This window comes from Plutella xylostella, chromosome 29, assembly GCF_932276165.1.
Source record: "Plutella xylostella chromosome 29, ilPluXylo3.1, whole genome shotgun sequence".
Classification (NCBI taxonomy): Eukaryota; Metazoa; Arthropoda; class Insecta; order Lepidoptera; family Plutellidae; genus Plutella; species Plutella xylostella.
In genome coordinates, this window is record NC_064009.1 from 9,527,845 (window position 1) to 9,549,854 (window position 22,010).

General features: G+C 36.8%; 1 protein-coding gene and 1 long non-coding RNA gene across 2 annotated transcripts in view; both read right to left on the reverse strand.

Moving 5' to 3' along the window:
• LOC105382164 (tyrosine-protein phosphatase Lar) overlaps nucleotides 1-21,604 on the reverse strand; it is a 337,896-nt gene extending 316,292 nt beyond the window's left edge. Inside the window, exons 1-2 of the mRNA XM_048631524.1 lie at nucleotides 21,386-21,604; nucleotides 19,552-19,599 (exon numbers count right to left, since the gene is read on the reverse strand). Of these exons, the coding sequence (XP_048487481.1) occupies nucleotides 19,552-19,572 (21 nt within the window). The 5' untranslated portion in view covers nucleotides 19,573-19,599; nucleotides 21,386-21,604. The remainder of the gene's footprint in view (nucleotides 1-19,551; nucleotides 19,600-21,385) is intronic.
• On the reverse strand, nucleotides 16,952-19,545 carry LOC125490963. The gene is made up of 2 exons (XR_007268009.1): nucleotides 17,213-19,545; nucleotides 16,952-17,088 (listed from the first exon to the last, which is right to left on the reverse strand). It is a non-coding gene; the product is annotated as an uncharacterized LOC125490963 (long non-coding RNA).
• Nucleotides 21,605-22,010: the final 406 nt, after the last annotated feature.

The window sequence follows — 22,010 nt, forward strand, 5'->3', positions numbered from 1 at the left end:
TCAGAACCGAATTTTAAGAAAAGAAATTTAGGTTTTGACAGCACTAAATTTAGAATTTTTGCCTTCAGAATCGACATCAATATACGGTGAAAATAAACTTTTTTTTTTTGTCTTTGAATTCCTAGTACTTAAACTTACAAAATTCCATACAAACTGTCACCCCCAAAATCGCCCCAACACTATATTCCAAATAAAGATTTATCCCCCTCATTCTTTCTTTCTAGATCATAACACATAAAACACAACCAAGAAACGAGAATAAAATATCTGGCAACCTGGTCCATTATAATAATAGAACTGATTAAAGTCCTCATTAGAACGAGAGTCGGCCGGCGCTCATTCGTAAAAAAGCGCAGCTCTCAGCCGTGACAACAAATGACGCATTTACCCTGAAAGAGTATGCATCTGACACAGCGGCTCCCAAACATACCGTTTTATTTTAATCTGTAGTAGGACATGTACGTACGAGAACCAGGAATTCTTGCCATATTTCTTTCTTTCTTTCACAGAAAACAAAATATAAATTTTATAGATATAAAGAAAATAACTCATAGACAGCCATATCACTAAAAGCTCTTCCAGTCTATATACAGGGTGTCCCAAAAGTCAACGTCATCCCTTAAAGGGCTGATAGGTCAGCTCACGAGAGGCCAGAATATCACAATATGACCTTGTAAAAACTCGATAATTATCGCGATATTGACACTTTTATAAATTTGCTGAATATCGACACCTTGGATCAGTTTTTTGCGTGCCGCCGGTACAAAAATCCATATTGTTAGAATTTGTTTGGTGTTGCATCACCCTGCTTAGCCCTGCTATTGATCGCAGTCAAAAAAAAAAACAAGTAATGCTGTATGTTTTAAAAAAACACGGTTTTCAAAGTCATAAAAGGTAATCGTATTTTTTTATAAACAACTTTGACTCTACATACTGTAAAATAAATATACCACGCAAACCTGGCACCTAATTTAAAAAGATTGCTCATTTAATGCAGTTTTCAAAATGGTATGAAACGTTGCTATTGTTTCAATTAACAAAAAAGTTATTGCTATTTTAGTACAAAACGACCTTGATGTAAAATTGTTTGAAGGAAAGAAGAATGGCGAAATCTGACCCGCTTTGCGTAAGTTAGCAGCCACTAACCAAACCTATTTTAAGTTATTGATAAATATGTCTACTATCAGGGAAAAATATTTAAAAAAATCTAAACCATGGGGTTCTTGAGATATTAGGGTTCAAAAGTTAATTAATTAATTTTTATTTTTCCGTTATATATGATGTCAATATCTCGAAAATTATCGAGTTTTTACTAAGGTGATATTGTGATATTCTGGCCTCTCATGAGCTGACCTATCAGCCCTTTAAGGGATGACGTTGACTTTTGGGACACCCTGTATATAGGCAACCTTTGGGTGGAGAAATGACAAAAGAACAAAAGTTGATCAGAATGACCCCCTGAGTCACCCCCTTTCGGCTTAGTTAGAAGGTATACCTACATACCTGCAGCAACCAGTATGATAGTACTTATTTGTTTTGAAAATATTTATTAAACAACTTTGGAAACCACTGGTCTAGGCTAAGTGGAAGTGTGCGCCCATTAGTACAGTGTCGCCACTTTTTGTCATCACACTAAGTGTTGTTAGGTACATTATTTCAACGTTTTTGTACGTTAATACCCGTAAATTAATTGTGTTTTGTAATAAATTTATTTACTAAAAACAAGACTTTTAATTTGTGGGTTAAAATAACAGATGTAACGACATTGCTATAGATTGTTATCTAACGGAAGATTGGACAAATAAAGGTTCTATCAGGAAGTCAACTGATGGTCTAAATGAATCCTTTAAACACTTGAGCCCTGTCAAATTAAGTCATATTTTGACATAGACTAGCCAAATTATCGTAATTTTTCACAAAATCATGTAAGTATACCATAACATTGCCATAAAATCTACAAGAACACCGCTCAGCCAACACAACTTACGAAAGATGGAAAGCTTAAGTGTCAACTGCCAATATCAATGAGTGGGTTGAAAAATTTATGTGACGTCACCACTCGAGGGAGAACGCCAGAGTGTCCTGGTTAGTGTAGAATTTGAACCGAGCGTACAAAGAAGGTCATGCCAGATGTATCTTTGTGAATTAAGGTTTACGTTTTGTGTGGTAGATAGTTTAACTACAAAGCGTTTAAGAGGAGAGTATAGCACTTACTCGTCCATACAAAAAGAGAAAACGTTTTACTACCTCTAAATATTATCCAATCTCCCTGATTTTTTAGTATGTGATTGACACAAGGAATAACTGGGTTTATAGCTTTTCATTTTTTCGAAATTTTTTATAGATTCAAAATTATAGGCACTTTAAATAGCGTATTTTTTGTGTGTTCTATCAAACCGTTGGATGAAAAATAACAATGTATTATTTTATAAAAAGCGAAACCTATAAACCTATAATATATTATGCTGAAGCGATTGATACCAAAATCTAAAAGATTGGTTGATATTTAGTTAGTGTAAAACGTTTTCTCCCGAAACCAGAATTTCATTAAGAAAGTACCTATTGACCGTCGCGTGCTGCAGTGCATCTCTATCGCACCCGTGCCCGGGGCATGAGAGTGCAAGTGATAACAAATCTTTTCTTAAATACCTATTTCGCTAGAATCGCGAAGGTATACTCTCCTCTTAAGAATTATTGGTGAACATTGCATTCAAGGGTACAAATAGGTGATGATATTTGCAAAGTAGTGATTTTTAATTATAACCCTAGATCGTTTTACCGACACATCTATTTGGTGGCTTATATTTTGTATCGTGCGTACTCCTTGTATTATCCATGAACAGCGTTAGCTAGTTATAACCCTCTACTCAGTACCATATAAAATACCTGCGTAGTTCAACTGTCGAAGAGTTGTTAGTAGGAAAGAATCTACAAGTGATTAGGGTAACTTTTACAAAGGGGGACCCGTAACCCAATTCGGGACAACTCAGCGTTTTTACAGCGATAGAAAGTAATACTAATATGCTATCAGAAAGCAGCGGCAGCGTTGCAATATTATGAAAATGACATGACTTGTATGGATCTGACAGATGTTTGACAGGCGAGCGACGCTGCTAATGGAATGTTAATTAATAATATGTCAGTGGTTATCGATTTTGCAATCGCTTTCATCTGTCAACTGCCTTAATATTGTGATTTCCTGATTTGCCATTTGAAGAGGCACTGCATTGGAAGAAAGAAGAAGAAGAGGGAGTTATTTATTTTTAATTAATATAAAAAAAAATATTATTATACCTCTTTACCATCATCAGCTCCTAATATGTACATATATCTAAACTCGCACTAAGCTCCCAGTCCTGAGCAGAAACGGCCTACTGAATCGCTTTCGCTTTGCCATCACAGAATACAGCACCCGGGGACCGAATAGCCGGAAGTTTTAGGTCTACGGTACACAAAAGGGACTTTCTTATGGTGAAACTACCAAGTACAGTGAAGGTGTAGGTAGTTGACTCTTGATAGTTGTGTAACCTGCGGTCGAAAATAGGGGTATTATAGTTTGATGTATTACTGTGTGGGGTAAAATATTATTTTTAGCATATTATTATAATAATGAAACTATTGAATCAATTCATCACCGACTGGTTTCCAGTCTCGGCTGGAAATAGGCCTTCCTCATATGGTACGTCTAAAATGTAAGTTTTCGATTCAAAATCTGTTCAGTAGTTTCTGCTTAAAAGAGAAACAAAACAAACACCGCTGAATGGATTTTACCTTTTTTACCCAGTTTTCATGAAAATCAGTTCTTCCGTTTGATTATTATCAGCTCCTTTTTAGAGGATGAAGGGACCTAACTAACTTCCTTATAACAACTATTATCGTTATAGTATTTTAGGTAGGTACCTATATATTTTTGTTGAAGCTTTGATTCATCGAAGCTTAAATGATTCCAATCGGAAAATATATTTTCTCGGAATGAATAAATCAAACGTATTTACTTTCCTTTGGGGAAACATATGAGATATACAGGCTATATAAAAATAAAAATGATGTTTCCAATAAATTTCTACATCTAATATGGAATAACTAACTTCCGTTCTATTTTACACCGTAGGTATAAAAAACATGGGCAAATATTTTTTTCAATATGTGTATTGGCATGGCCTTCCAACCACAGTCGTGTAAAAAAAATTGTTAGATCAACTATTTTGTTGCAGTACTAGAACTGGAAAGACTTTTAGAAATAAATTAAAATCTTTTTTTTTCCCCATAGAAACTACAATTTTGCTTACGTTTTTTCTATAGTCGTAGAACCAAGTTGTTGTTGTTGTAGTTGTAAGTATAACAAGCCGAGTCCTTTTGGGTTTCCTATGCTTATTTTGCAACACCTTGTACAAGGTCGTTGGTCCAGTGGGTTGGGGTAGTCCTATTGTTGTTATTAAAACAAATCATAAGAAATTGACAAATATCGAATTTTTTTTTTCATTGCTTCACAAGTCGGTAGTGGTGTCGTTACCTAAATATTTTTTTTAACGACACCACAGTGGTGTGGTTTACACTTTACAATATATTGTACAATACACGCTGTCCGTTGCATAAAGTGAACTTAAAAATATTATATGAAACAAAAGTTATGGGACCACCAATTCAATTTCATTTACGTTTTTTTCGCCGCAAGTCGTTTAATTATGTCACATTCACATTTCAAATTACACAACAGAAAGTTGTAACAACAAAAACTTGAACGAAACAGCTGCAAGTACATTAAGCTTAATGTAGAGTAGTGAGCGAACAGTAAACTCTAGGATATTATTTATACACAGGTATATTAGTATGTACCAATAATATTGCACATTAAAATTTATTTTACAAACGTAAAAATGCTTACATCCAACTTCATAGTAAACAGGTGAAGTTATCAGGTACAGTCAGCTGCATAAGTATACACTTTTGTACCTTGTCAAACTCACAAACTGCCTCTTAAAACATTGAAGGTTTGTTATGTAGTCAGTTTGACAAGGTTCAAAAGTGTATACCTATGCAGCTGACTGTACTCAGGTCCTTTAATAATTTGTATGCACCAAATTATTGTTTTTCTGGAAGAGATCGCTTTCAGCGATAATACCGGTCTTTATAAGTACATATAAAATATGTTATTTAAGTTTTTTTTATTAATTGGGTGCGATTTCTATTTATTGTATTTTAAAGGATTAATTTAAAAATGGCGCCATTTGGGTGTCGAGATTTTCTGATTAGAACTTTTTCATTGCTAGCGAGTGTATCCACTGTATCACTCTTAACTCTCCACATACAGAGTGCTCCGCAAGTTCGCGTGTGGTTCAGCAATTAGTGACAATTCGCTTTGGAAACACCATGTATAATTAACTTGCTATCTTCTGTCCCATAGATCTTCCTTGGGTTGGAAAGATATAACTTATGAAGGTATAAATAGATACGGCTTTTGCGTAATGCTTTGTTTTTATGTAATTGGGTATGTTTGTGTTTAGATTACTTAGAATAGATTAACTTGAGGGCTTTTTGTTTCATTTCTAATATGATTACCAACAGTTGTGTAAAGGTTGTGTAAAAGGATTCCCACTTCACTTGCCATGGAACTTACACATACAGGATGTTAAAAAAAGTAAGCCAAAAGCGTCATTCTAAACCTTTTTAGTTCTAAGACATAAAAATTATACTTTTTGCTCACTTTTTAATGGGGGTAGAATTTTGTTTTCGCGCATTTCCAAAAGTCGTACAAAAAAGCTGAGTAGTCCCTTTCGGCTTACTTTACCACTTTTGCAACACCTTATAGAGGCTTTCAGAGATAATCAGGCATTTACAAATTAATCACAGCCTTTCGGTAACCGGTGCCAAACTGCGTTCAATAACAAAACACCGCGTGTCTCTTGACACTGTCCAGCTAATCGCTTCAACCATTACACCGTCGCTAATCTGGCATCAGCGACCACCTCACACTTTATATCAGCGGTTCTTAACTAGTACTCCGCGGAACCCAGTGTTCCGTAAGAATACCTCAGATATTCCGCCAATATTCAACAATGCTGAAATTAAGCACTTCTAGCGGAAACAGGTGTAAGGAAGATTCGAAACCTAAGCGATAAGGCCGCCTATTGTACATTAGTTCTAGTCTATAAGTATGTTTTATGTATGTCTGATTTATGTGGTATTCAATAAAGCAATAATCTATTCTATTCTAAGTTACAGTGCCGCCAAAAAGCGATAATAAAATAGGGTTCCATAGCGAAAAGTGTTTGAGAACCGCTGGTTTAGAGTTTAGGGCACACTTGGGCATACTCAGTAATTACCTATGTACACAGGTTATGAGCCGTCTGCTAACCACATATCACGACGTGTCGTGACGTCACTGTTGGGGACGGTGGCTCAGGGGACCTGTCAGGCCCATGGGATTGGATCCGAAGGCATTGTTTAATGGTTAGCAATGCTAATGATACAATCAGGCAGAGTCAAATAAAGCCTTTGCTTTTAATAGATAATAGTCCATAAACTATAATAGTCTATAAAGCTTTGATTCAGTTTTTTTAAAAAGCCGTATGTTTGTACCACTGCTGGGTAAAGGGCTCCTTATATTCTGTCCAAAGATCGCGATCCTCCGCAACTTCGGACTCTCCAGATATTTGATAAACTTGTATTCCTACTATCCATTTGAATAGGAAACAACTCATTCACTGATAGACACACCTACTACAAAGGTTCTCTCGTAGAGATTTCACAGCAATCAAGCCGCCGTTTTGTACGGTTGTCATTTTAAAGTCTGTATTTTGTTGTGCAAATAAACAGTAATTGTAATAATCTCAACTTTCGTAACTCATCCTCTATTTTGATATTTTGGGAATCGATATACCTACTGTAGGTGTTTCGAGGCAGTCCGGTGGGTTTAGTATCTTTGTACATGTATACATAATATGTACAAAGTATACTGAGTATCGAGCGCCAACATACATAGTTTACTACCCAACGCAATGTGTAAACGATTCGTAATCAACTACACAACCCAACCTACTATTAAATACATGGATGAGTCCCACAGTAGGTACGTAATTCACTTCCAATTATCGATGTGTTTCCTGTTATTAACTTGCTAGAACATAGGGTATGCTAGCTCGGTACCTACTATAAGGTAAACTAAACTTCTGTATTGATGGAGCGTCTGTGAATACCGTATTAAGGTCTAAACTCAAAGCTTCTGTTTTCACACATCCGATTGTGCATATTTCAATGGTATCATCGTAATTGCGGTTTTTTTTAAATATTTTTGTTTTGTTCCAGCATGCAAACACTTACTATCATTATGTAAAGTAAAATCGGGTGGAACGATCAAGGAGAGTTTTATAGATCAGGTGCATATAAGTCTCTTATCTCATAGGTAGATAAGAGTGTCACCTATGACTACCGCTTCAGAGGATACAAAACATATCCACTATAAAACTCCCAGTTAAACCCAAGCTTTACCCGACGCACACGGGAGGCAAAGCGTCACGGGCACAACACACGGCCGCGTCCAAGTGGCCATTACAATGATGAGTTCCATGCATCCACTTCGGTAAAGCAAATATGTGGTGTAGCTTATTTATATTTGAGCGGCGCAGTCTGAAGCCATAACATGTTTGCGCTAGCACAGAGTGTATGTACAACGTACATGTATGTACATACCTATGTAAATTTATATTATGTGTAATAACTACTAAGTTATTGCGTGATGTCTTACTGCCGGTTTTGCAGAGAACGTCAAGTCAGGTGGAACTTAAATGCAGCGCTGCGATTGGCTGGATATGATGTTGAACAGGATCTAAGTTCACGCTTGGGTATTTGTACTGAAATTTTAATTATACTGGGCCTCAGATAACTTGAAAACACAATTATATCGTGCAAACTTAGGCATATAGGTGAAAAGTTTTTGTGTAATAATTAATTCATTAACAAACTGCCGACGTAAGAAGAGGGATGCTTTATTAGGGCCACAGGTAATGTTACCCGGAGTGTTCCTAGCTATGCTTCATGAAAATCGGTTCAGCCGTTCACAAGTTATGCGACTTTTTAGTGTTGAATGCCGGTGGTTTTTCGAAACGATCTAACCTGTAACCGTTTTTATTTATTTCAAAAATCGTACGTTAAAATACTGAACTACCACCACTCTCAAGTCTTATATCAATAAGATAATTTATGAAGAAACTCGGTTGAAGCCACGTATAATTTCATTTTAAAACTCGTTAAGGCTTCACGAAATATCTCAAGTTTCCAATATTAATCGATGGCGGAAGTTATAAAAGTTATATACATATTAACCGCTCACCACTAATAAATACTCGGGCTACATAAAGTAGCCAAGTTTCTGTTTGAAAGTGAAGTTTTTAGGGTGCTTTTCCACCAGAGATGTGCTATGCTACGATGCTATGGATGCGTTTGATATCCACCAATCATATTATTGGTGCACATAGCTTAGCACTGGTGGAAACGGATTCAACTAAGATATGTTTTTTGTATGGAATGATGCGTGCTATGGATGTGTGCTATGGATGCGTGCTATGGATATGTGCTATGGACCATCGCGAGTGGTGTAGCTATGGCGCCGCCGCCCCCGTCGTTTCCCTACTATCGATACATAGCATAGCTCGAGATGCGCATCTTTCTCGCACAGCTACTTTGCGGCGGCGCATCTTCGTAGCGCATCTTCCTCGCACAGCTACCTAGCGTAGTATTGGTGGAAACGGTCACATATTTTCGTAGCGTAGATATCACATCTTCGCAGCATAGCTGCATAGCACATCTCTGGTGGAAAAGCACCCTTAAAAGTGCAACGAAGTTCTAAGTTCTAGGTAAATATGACCGGTAGCAAAAGAAAATGTTGTTTATTATTCATGTTAGTTTGAAAACTTTATTTTTTTTACTATACGAAACTAAATGTAAGGACATATGAAAAAAACACTACCTACTTTTAAACACTGAAATCGTTTCATGACGATATTATTAATTCTGAAGCTCCAGTGTTACGTTGCTACGCCTGGCGTAGCATTGCTACGCGCTACGAGATGGCTACGTAGCGTGCTACGAAATGCTACGACACTATTATTAATGCGCGGTTCTGATAATATAATATGTTTTATGAATAGGATGTACCTACTGGAGATTTGAGTCGAACCCATATAGTATATAATACGATTTATTTAAACCTATATACTATTCATCGCTAGGATAGCAACAACAATTTCTATTAGTGTTATAGTATCTAGTATTTTTTTTGTTAAAACTGTCCAAAATCCATTCAGTACATACAATTTAAGTAAAAAAAAGTTTTGTGTAAAAAAATCATAACTAGTTGTCGGTAGTAGATAATGGTTCGGGTCAAAACCACATCTGAGTACAAGCGGAAACAAAAGTTAATTTAATTTAAACTGCGCAGTATTGTGAACTGGGCACCAGAACAACTTGCAATAGGGTGGCCACATTCATGCAATTATTTGGGATTTCAATTAATTTTATCATAACCACCCATCACGTCCTTACTGTTGGGGCACTGAAGGAAGTTTTAAGGCCTCGTCCACGAAGCTGGCCTATTGCAGGATGGTGGACCCCGAATATAAAGAGTATAGTAAGGAAAACTAATTAAAAAAAAATGTACATACCTAGGTGCTATGTTTACCAGAATTTGAAACACTAACTTCCCTACTAGGGTAGGGAAGGAATACCTACTTATTATTGAACTTCAAATTTGATATTATGTTTTTTATATTTCACACGCTGACCCCGCGAGATTTACCCTAAGCATTTTTTGCCTTGGTCCTTTTGTCTCAATCCCCGTATTATAAAAGCAAGCGGTTCATTTTTATATGTATTACAAATAATAAAATATGTCTATTTTTTCCTACAAAATCCGTTACGCATGGCCACCCTAGCTATCAGGGCAGTGGTCCCGTATCAACTATTAGCAACTGGATAATTTCATTAAAAACTTGCGACCGGCGCGGCGACTATCATAAATAAAAAATGTTTTATGTACAAACTACCAGCTGTTTACAGTCCGGTTGTTGCTTTAACTTAAGCAGTTAAAAAGCCTAATATAATTATATGTTATTCTACATCTACCTAACCTACTACTTTTGTTTTACTATTATATTCATACATTGCTAGTAATGCAAAAAAAACCCTTTAACAGCTTTATGGCCACAGACACAGACAATAAACTCATAACACCTGTTACGTCCGTCAAAAGATAAAAATGAAACGCTTTAATCGTTCATTAGTAAGTAGGTATCTGTTGCACCATTAGGGCGGTAGCTGACTAGTCTCCGGCTGGATGCTTCATGCAGGAATAGAGTGGAGGAGTGGATGAGTAGTGGAGGAGTGCCGATTATTATGAAATAAGCTGAAAGCGTCCGCAGCCGTGAGTACCTACTAAACTTGGTCGGGTTATCCCTGACTGATGCGCTTCTTAAATGCTCCGGTTTATGTTGGGTGTGAAGATAAAACTAAAGTTAAACTAAATGAAACTTGTTAAACTGGGCTTAATGGGTGGGCATATCAAAAATTAATTCGATCTTATGTACTTGTATAATCTAACTCTACATTTCAATCCCTGAAACTTAACATCTTTAAGTCCCTCGACCAACTTCTGCTCATTCTGTGAGTATGTGACTTACGGCTATTTATAATAATTATCTATCATCATCATCACGACCCATTACACCCCCACTGCTGGGGCACGGGCCTCCTTCCAATGAAGGAAGGGTTTAGGCTAGTAATATGTACCTACTTATAGAATGTTCTTCCTTCCCATGAACAACGGGAATAACCCGAAAGTAAAGTAACGTTTGCAACTGTGCAAGGCCATTAGTGAGGCGTAAAAACTGCTTTTAAACATTGTACTATACAATGGCGGCGGTTCCACGGTGCAGCAAGCCAACCCGCGTACGGTGAAAACAGATAAAACTGATGCTTTATTAACTCCAGGCATAATCAGAGGTGTTACGAGTTTCAAGTATGTATTTTTGCGTGTTACAACTTATTTAGTGAACTGCTTTGGTGAGGGAGCAATTACCTAATGGAATAAGTACTCCTATTATGATCACATGAGAATGAGGGGAGTCACTGTCTAAATCGACGAACGAAAAAGAATTGTCACGCAATCGGAACGCTTAATACAACGACATAGAGACAACGATATACTTAAAGTCGTGGTTAACGCTGCAGTTTTGTTTTCGTCGATTTAAAGTGACTCCACAGTGTGATAATGAATAGCTTCCTATTCTGAAAGCAATGGGCTTTTGCATTCTGTCATAGCAAACACTTTAGTATATTGTCTTTACACTCATCTCGCGGGCATCCCTCACTTGCCTTATCCCTGATCTGACACCCCCTATATATAATTAACTTTAACTTTACCCCCTGGGTAATATGCGGAAGCAACTTTCCCCGATTAACAAAGTCGATTTTCTTCGTTAAAAATCTCCTTTCGGGAAGATTTTCGGCCATAACCGTGGCTGAGTCGCGCCACTTAACTTGCAGATGGCTTCGAGATGAACTTTTGAATATTTAACAGTTTTAACGAAACTTTCCAAGTTTTTCCTTATTTTATTAATCACGAGCTATCGCGTGAGGCTTTGCACACAGCCTTCATTATTTATTTAATAGGATTTTCTGCTTGAGGCGTAGATTATGTGAATATCATCGGCTCCTTTGGATTAACTGATTTGACATATACACTGCCGGGCAATGAAAAAGTTCCACTCACAAAATTCCAACAACAAACGACCCCAATTTTTTCAAAGATTAAATTTTAAATTGAAACTAAATATTACCGATTTTAGTTGGTAATATCCTGATGCTCTGTTAAATGTACTTCAATGTTGCAGAAGACGGGATTGAGCTTGCCTTTTCCGTTTAGAAGTAATTTGGTGCTTTTCTCAGTGGAAGCTTTTCATTGCCCGTGAGTGTAATATGACTAAACTAGAAATTCACTCTCCGGACATTAAAATTCATTCTCCTGTGTTTAACAAATAAATGAGTATAAGAAAATTTTAATTAATAATTAGTATTTATTCCTACGAGTGACAAATTCACAATTGCATTCTACAACCTGCGGTCACATATTGAATGTTAAGTATAATAATTAATATCAATAACATTATATTAATTAACACCGTCAAAACCTCAATAATGTCATTATTCGGTACTGTAATTATAAAATTTACTGCTGGCTTAATATCGCCAACAACTAACGCCAAATTGTATGACGTCGATAATAATATAATCCTCTAGGAAATCGTTTGGCAGTTATTATGTCTTATGGGTTAATTGGAGCGTGTGTGTATATCAAATCAAATCAAAATCAAATCAAAATATATTTATTTAAAAACATGTAACATTATACAGATCTTATATCTATTCATTACATCTAAATACACTTTGCCTTCATTGGATCTGGTACTCTGTCTTCTAAACTAGGACAGGGTCCTGTATCTTAGAAGACAGTTTTCCAGTTACAGGAGCTTTGTCGGTTGATACGCGTGTATCATTTCATAGGCCTAAGTTGTTGTGATAAAAAAAAAAAATAATTAAGTAATGTGAAGTGAAGTGGTCTACAAAGCAAAAGTACCTCATAGTAGTTTGTCCTTTTAATCTATAATATTGGTTTTAGCTCAAAGGGCACACTAAACGTTCCGTGGAGTCGTAGTCAAAACCACGTAACCAATCTACCACAGCGCTTTTGATCTTAATCCTATTGTATAGAGAAACAAACGCTAAAATAGTGATGATATTCAAAACCACAGTTCTATAATATACCTACATATTGTTATAGGTACAGGCTAAAGGATTTTATGTACCTATTTAGGTACAACTATAAGTCACAAGCTAAACCAAGAATCATTTACAGATGTAAACAAAACCCACTTACGCCTTGGGTCATAGGGTCAACCAGTTTTGTTCCACAATTGAAAATACAAGAAAACAAGTAGTGAATAAATTCTCTACGCATTTTGGCAGTGTAATGTTCACAAAACCAAAAACCGAAGTGTAAATAAACTAAACTCTTCTTAATTATGAAAAAACTCGTAAAACAGACGAAAGCTTCTGCCACCTGTCGTAAAATGAAACGCTCAAGAACTTTCACTATTTTTATAGCCAACAAACTCATTACCGTCTAACTGTAGTATATATACCTTCTATAGAATACATTGAGCTTACGATTAATATGATTAACATTTGACACATATAACAGCTAAGGACCTCTGAGACAAACAAACCATTAATTATGTCAACTAGTTAAGTTAGTGTGTGTTCGGTACACCCCGTGGTGTCTCGTGTCTAATATTAGGCAAATATATGTGTTTAGGTATAGGCAGAGTATGATTATATTCATGACTTCTAATAATTATCTTTTGTCTACAAGCTCAGCTAAGCTTTAAGATACTCGTAACTTCATTTTTGAGAATTCAGACTCTGCCTTATTTAATAGCGGTGCTTTTATAGAATGCGGGAAGCATATAAAATTATTACGTGCATTTAAGTGTGAAAAAATATGATATAGGTTCATTTAAAAGCAGTCTTATCGATCTAGCTACGTATATTTTCTAAGAACTAAGTTCATGAGTTCAATCGGTTAGATTTTTGTTCGGTTCATTGGAGCTCAAAGATAAAATAATAAATTGATCATTCCTGCTAGACGTTCACTGATAAATTACTAATATCCACTACTGGATACGCCTTCGGGGATTACATTCATGTCATAAGCACAAAGTCTTAGATTGTTCAGAATGACGAGTTGAGTCACCTCATTTTCGGCTTAGCTTACTATCCCACTTTTGCAACAACATGTATTGTATACGAATGTTATCAGGACAATAGCTAAAATACAACTGCAAGTGATGAATTAAGTCTTCCACTGCTCTAGCTGTATGTATGTACATACAAGCATTAGATTTTAAAAACTCATAATATTAAACGGGTATTTCATACGTGAAATCGCTCACGTTTCATGACGGATTAGCTTAAATATTAAAGTTTATTCACGCAGCAGCGGCAGCGTCAGATTGTAAATTCAATGCTATGCTCGCATTGTTTTTACACATGTTCAATGTCCGGTTAGATATAGGCAGGTAGGTAGTTAGGTACATTAAATATACCTATTATATGAGTATAATTCATTTGAAATAATAATATATGCACTCAAAAGTGATAATCAAAGACTTAATCAAGCCATCGCATATTTAACAAATAATCTATTTAACGCCTATTGAGACCTTGGCGATATATCGCGATACTTGGCGATAGAATATAATAGAATATAACTTTATTGAACACCACATAAATCAGACATACATAGGCGGTCTTATAGCTGAGAGCGATCTCTTACAGGCAACCTTATATGGCGATATAATATGTCGGTAAGCTCTGGTTAGCTTAAACCCACCATGTCAGACCATTGGCGCCGGTCCATCAGCGCCCAGCGTGGGATCGCGTGATGACTCGAAGCACTTGATCGATCGCTCACCGACCACTTACCCGGGGGGTCACTCTATACGACGAAAAACTAAGTTCCGGAGAGCTGCTGCGCGAGCCACGACTCTGTCTCGCTGTATTAAACGTGCCGATTGCACGACAGTACGTCTAGTACAAGTTTGGTAGATGGTTGAAAACTATAAAAGTTTCAGTATTCTCGCATACAAACTGGCGCCTCTAGCGCAAACTATCATGAAACTTTTGACAGATTATGTATGCATGTATGATAATTATGACAGAAGAAAACCAAAGTTTTTTCGTTAACGTAAATTGAAAAACCCGTACTAGAGGCCCAGCTCTCGTTCGCTCGTTTTTCGTCAGTATAGACTCTATACTTGGCACGTTGTATCTATACTATAGAGTAGCCCCCCGCGGACCGAGTATATCACCCGGCTAACTACCGCCAATTCCTTGCGAACACCTCATTCATTTCTCTGATATTCCGTTATACTCGCCTCCCTTGTTATTAAAGGATTACGAGTACAAATGATATTTCCTTGCTGATATCGCGATTGAAGTTTCACGGTTTTGTGGTTATCGCTTTTGCGAAGGTTACCATCTGTGATGGTCAATTTAAGTTAAACCTGCCACTTCAATCGCAATTGTTACAACAGAATTTTGGTTCAATAAACTACTAGCAGGGAAATCAGTGATATGGCTTGTGGACCATATTATTAATACTGATTTCCCTGTACCTCCTGCATGTAGGTTGACTGATAGAAAATGCTTTCAATATTAGGTCCATCTTTTGTACACCGATAACACATTTGTGCCATAAAAACTCAAATAAATCCCCGCATTCTCCCGAAATCCTCCCCAATCTGGCCGTACACATTGAAAACTTTTCATCCCAGATCACAAATCACGCAAGATAACCCCCATATCGGCGCAACAGTGTGCAATGTCCACACAACGCCGTATATTTTCCCGAACGGTGCAGCGTAGAGTGTAGACGCATCAACGAATGGGAGATTTTCAACCATAGACAAAAACCGATTATAGATGGCGCTAGTAAAACTTCATACTCAACAGCACTGCATTTTTTAGCCGACATGGATTTCAGTCATTTTAGCCAATACCTACAAAGACCCAATGGATGTGAATTCAACCATATGCAATACCTAGCTGTTATATTATGCATAATATTAAACTAGTTTAAGACAGCTTTGTACCATTTATGACATCTTCCGTCCCCTCAGAAGAATGCAGCTCATAAAAAACGACAGGCCGGATGCCATCTATTGGTCGATTTTGGGACTTTTAAACGTCAAAGGAAAATCTCACATTTCGCGTTGGCCTCACGGGGTGGTACCGCGCGCGGGCAGATTGATAAATGCGCGGAAGCACTCGCCGGCTAATGAATGGGGTGTGGCACGCATGCCGTGTGGTGGAACTGTGGCAGTATGCCCGCTGTGGACTGTCTTTGGGGTTATCAAGTACAGTGGGGTTACCACCACCGACACATTGGCATGAACTATCAGTAAGCAGCGTCGCTCGTCAAACATCTGTCAGATCTTTTCAAGTTACGTGAGATTTGACAAGTGACGATGCTGAAGGATTGCTACGAGTAATGTTAGATGGTGGTAACTGGTAACCATACACATATTATGTTGGCTACCTACTCTAACACTAGTGTATAAGCCTCCAACAGCCCGTATGGTTTGATAGCAGATCAATGATCGTCTGACGTTTGTCAATATACTAACCTACAATATAGCTCCGCCAGCCTGAATTCAAACCATTTGGCACAAGAGTCAGTGTTTCTAACCGCTGTACCATCTGGCCTGGGAATATCACAGCTGTAGGTATCTCCTAAGTTATCCATATCTCCTATATCTAATCTAAAATTAGTCGCAACTAATCCACAACGTACAGTAACTACATGAATAATCTTATTCATAGAAAAGTTATAGGATGTTTTAGCTATTGAACTGTTTTGTCTCTCTCTGTCTCTATGAATAAGGGGGTATAATTATTCAATTATAACCCTAAAGTTCATAGACCGTATTGTAAGTTTAGAGAAGATTTACAAATGACATTGAAACACTCGAATTGAAATTGTTTATGACACCCAAAAATATGAAATTCGTAAATCACAACAAGTGATGTTATTTGTAAACCTCATTTAAACTGACAAAATTCTCTACGAATTTTGGGGTTACTTTTTTACTGTGAAACTTACACTAGGGCAGTATCCTAGCTAATAGATGCCTTGCTTGCCGTGTTTTCCTTGGGACTACGGAACCTATCCGTAATTCTCCGTTGCTACCCACCGCAACTACCAAACTATTTGTAATTTTCCACTGCTCGCTGACACAGCAACGTGGAAGTTACCGGCGTCGCCTTTTTATGCAGCTTATAATTACATAAGTTGAAGACTGGCTGGTTAACAAATATTATGGTCAGTATTAAAAGTCAATTTTACATCAATAGTGTATTTATAATTGCTTTGTAGGTATTGCGTTTCTACTAGGTATAATAAATACATTAAGCTTTAAGGGTTATTTCAGGAATGTGGGTGATCTTCAGGGACGGGAAAGGCATGCAGGATTGGATCTGTAAAAGGGAAGTAAAATTAGTATAAACTAAGGAAGCAAATAATTAAAAAAGGATGGTTCCACAGACAGACAGGAAGCGAATCTTATAAAACAGGAAGTTGCATAAAACACCAATTTATCACCCTTATCGTATCCGAGGAGTCAAAAGCCAACCATTCACTAGATGGAAATCCATTATTCCAACCAAGATGGATAGATAACAATCCAGCAACTCTACATACACATTGACAATTGAACGTTTTCATTAATTGAAAAAGCCACACGTATATATCGATTAATTTGAGAGCACTATATGAAATGAAAGTTGGGGCATGGCGTGGCCTGCCGTGACGTCTGATGTATTAACTCCATTGACTTTATAAGTCGAGGTGACGTTTATTAATCTAGTGGGTCGCCACAGTGCTTAAGTGCGTTATTTACTCAAATTTGTTTCCGGAACTCCGTGTAATGCCTGGCGATTTGCCGCCATAAACCCGACAACAGCACGGGTCGACGGAAAATAGGGCGACAGATTAAGAACACACACGGATAAAAGGCGCAGATTGAGAGAAATGTTGCAGAACTAACCTAATGAAGGAATTAGCGAGTCGTCACTCTCCGAAGAATCCTAATCATAATAACTCAAGATGTTATCACGGAGAGTAGGCGACGAACAAAAGGCGGAGCAACAATGGCGCCCAACGCGGGGCCGCCCGAGAAACGCTTACAAATTACCGACCCGCAGATAACTGAGCAATATTAAATCATAGTAATTTGCGACCGAAGAAGCAACCCCTTTGCCGACGAGTTATCTGAATCGGCCCCCAGAATGAGTTACTCTACAATTGGGTACTCTTTCTTTATAGCGAGATAAGGTGTGCGTTGAATATGAAGCTAGGCGGTCGTTCCAGCCGTGATACGCGCGGCTGCGGTCAGAATTAGCATGGAGCATAATAACCGGCATCTGCAGCGCGGCGCGAAACTGCAGTTCAGCCAGTCATAAAGCAGCAAGCGAGTCACCGTGCTTCTTCGACGCATTAGCAATTCCAACAGTCGCAATAGTTGCACGGAAATTGTAATACTTTAGTCTTAATAAAGCCATTCGTAACGTAGAATATCCGGAACAGGCGTGGGGCCGGGGCGGAGCCGCCGCCCGCCTTCGATAAATTTACGCTACACGGCTTTATTAAGAGAAATGTCAGCTTCATTTTTAGAATTTTATTCCATCTAGGAGTTCAGCAGAGTCGGCTGCAACGTTTAAATGCGCCGAACCGGTGGGACCATTCGCATTCGAGACTCCTGGACACGAATATCGATGCAGTCTGCGGGTCGCGGCTAATGTATTGCTGGCGGTAACAGCTTATCGTTTATTAATGAACCGATAGCGAGCAATATGAGGACAGAGGCTCGCACGATAAATTAGCAGGATAATGCCCGTGGACAATGGACCCCAGGCAGTAGGCCACGCGACCGCCTGCAATCTTTTAACATATTTTTAAAAGCGTATTCCGTGCCAAAACGATTTAATTCGGCACTTATGTAGCGGCACCCGAACAGAATGTGCTTTGCAAAATTATGCGAAAAATTTTACGAGCCCAGCGCATATATGGAGCATTAAAATTAAGCTTCCCCTGGGCTGCTTTTGAAGTAGAAGGTGTTTTTTTTAATAAAACGAAAAAGTTGTGACTAGGTATTCCGTACAGGCGTTGAAATGTGAGTACGTCTGTACATGTATTTTAATCGCTCTTGTTGCAATGCTTCATCATTAACTAAGTAGCTAGACTGTAAGTAGAATATCTAAAAATCCTCTAGAGAACAATAATAAAACCTCTTCTACCTGAGCATAAACTATTATGTTAATCTAGTTATTTAATAGACTAACAATTATTCATGAACAAAAACTTAATTCGAGCTTAGCTAGTAAGCAGAAGACATTAATCTAAGACAGATAAAAAATCATATTTTTATTTTATAATACGGTCCTAAAAAGAAATGATTAAAATTATACTTAGAGACAACTAACGCCATCTTACGAAGGGTTGCTACAGCGTTAACTCAACTTGAATACTTTCTCCGCGGTAGCTATGCCACTGCCATCTCACGGCCGACGGCGGAATCGCCTGAATGTGCCCTCTAGCGCTTGGTCCTTGCATCGCCAGTAATACGAGATTTTGGTGCACAGATTAGTATTGTTTTTGAGCAATAGATGGCGTTAAAAACGGTGCCGATTCTAAGGGTTCAAATTATTATTTTTTCATTGAAAAATCTTGATTTTATAATAGGATGGAAAATCAAATAACAAAATCCATAAATAAATTTTAATTTCCTACAAGAATTTGAAGTTTTTAGATGGCTATATTGTAAATTTGACCCTTCAGAATTGCAACCATGGTACTGTTATTGATGTTGTACTTCTCACATAAGTTCCTCTTATTATAGTTATAATAAAAATATTTTAACATTCTTAACTGTATGTACTTACGGCTCTGATATAGTACACCATCCTCAGTGCAGTATGTTAGATATTAGTCTGGAACAAAAAATAATTGATTAAAAACAAAACAAAGTTGAGTAAGTAAACAGATATTAGATATATATTATATACTAAACTTCAATCCTTTGAATTCAGGGCGACATCTAAAGAAATAATTTTAGTAGCCATGACTGTTAAATGCTAAAACACAATATTGATACGAGGATGCCTGAACAAGCAAATTTTCAGTAGGTCATTGTTTAAAATGTAACAATCTATCACCATGAATAGACTCACTGAGTGGGAGATAGCTGCTCACTAAACATGTTTTAGCTTTTATAAACCCGGACGAAAAAGAGTGGTGTTACAACATTAGTGTATTTCTGTGTGTAGCTCCCAAACAGCTACACCGATTTAAGATAAGTTTTTTTTTGGGCCATAGGTAATGTTACTCTGAGTGTTGTTAGCCACATTTTATTAAAATAAGTTATGTGTGTTGAATTTCGGGGGTTTTTCATGTTGGTTTGGTTATTTTTAATGATAAATCTAGACAGCCAATAGTTTAGCAAGGTGGTTCATAGTGACAAACATTGTTGTAAGGGATAAACAGATAAATATGAAGAATATTAATCTGGAAGTAGGTAAAATACAGAATTACTTTACTTAAAAACATCACTGTTTTTGTAAAGAACTAAATTTTATCCATTTCACTTTTAAGTGACTTTGTAATTGTCTCTACCTGATGCAAAATCATAAAGCAATAATAATAAAACTCCATTCATTCCTAATTGATAGCAGTAAATATTTACAAATTATAAATGGCAGAGCTACCAAAAATGCTTATCCTATACTTAATGAGTAGGTTGAACTTCCACTGTTTATAATTCTTACCGTATGAGCTACTAACACCACATATGGTGGATGAATCAGAAAGCTAACATAGACTGATGCACAATAACTAAATATCAAGCAATATTCTCTTCTCAGATATGAATACACAAGGTATACTTTTGTAGTATGAAGGAGTTACAAGAATAACCCACATCTGTCTTCATAGAGTAAACATTATACATCTTTGGCTAAATGAGTAGTACTTTTAATAAATAAACCATTGTCGTTTTTGTTTTATGATTAATAGGTTTGGGAATGGTTATGATGATGATCTATTTTAAATGTACTAAATCAAATTCATAATAAAATTACTGTTTTACTTATGTCTGAAGCAACTGATTGTGAGAATTAGAGATGTTTTACTATTAGTCAAAACTATCGACCGAGTAATTTCTACTTATAGTTTAATTTTAAGTGTTTAATACACATAATAATTTATTTTAGTTAGGTATTGCCTATAGATTGTCTATTTCTAACTATTTATCTGAATAAAAATGTTAATTTACATAGGGAATTTTATTTAGGTGAGTGGTCTGAGGCTTAAGCACCTATTTATTGAGGTAATTTCAATATAATATTATCAAAACTTGTGTAGCTACTTAAAAAACCTGGACGAATGATAGATATTGAATTATCAATGATAAATTGCATTCGATTACTGTATGTTGTAGAGTATTTGACAAAATACTAAGTATTTACACTCGTTCTACCGTCATAAAACTGATAATTTCGCAAGAAACATAAATTCTTCAGTCATCTGGTGAAAATTCATTGATAACCTCTGTTCCAAATTGCTATAACAGGACAAATACTGCAATAGCGCATGGGAATTAATGTTTTGTTTGTAGATTTGTGTATCCTCTGTTAGAAAATAGCATAAAGCTGGCCAGAAACGCTTAATTTAAATATTTTAGCACATTTTAAAGCTATAGAACGAAGCTCCAATACCTACCCTTAAAAGTACAGGGCACATTTATAACAGTTCACAAGCCCGGCCACGGCGGACATTATCACAAATAATTTTCACAGTTCACAAGATCCACTAGCACATCACGAATTGTTTTTCATTAATTCCACACCCGCGCAATTGTTAAAAATCAGATGCTTATTGACATAAACACAAACTCTACGTCCGCCATATGCAGGTGCGTTCCGAACATGTCTACCGAAATGACGTTTTCTTACGTTCGTACCTGAATGTCAAAACGTTGTTTCCCAAATAACGATTTTAAATTAAGTTTATCAAATAAAGTCTAATGTTTAGAAATATTTTAACTTAATAACTTGTCAGTTACTACAAACTGCCAAATAAACAGTTTTTCAATACAATTTTATCGATAAAAATATAACAAAAATGCCTGGTTATATGCTTTTGAACACAAACCGGCCTGCAACCAACTTCAAGCGATTCCAAGATGGCGAATATCGCCCGAACTTCATGCCGCTCCAATCGCGTCGAGCTTTGATTTCGATTTACGGAAGAGTATAGGTTGCTTGAGGGAAAGGGATGGATGCAACGTAGGCTTGATAAATTCCTAAGTCAATGTCCTGTGTTTAGATACTGCCTGAAATGATCA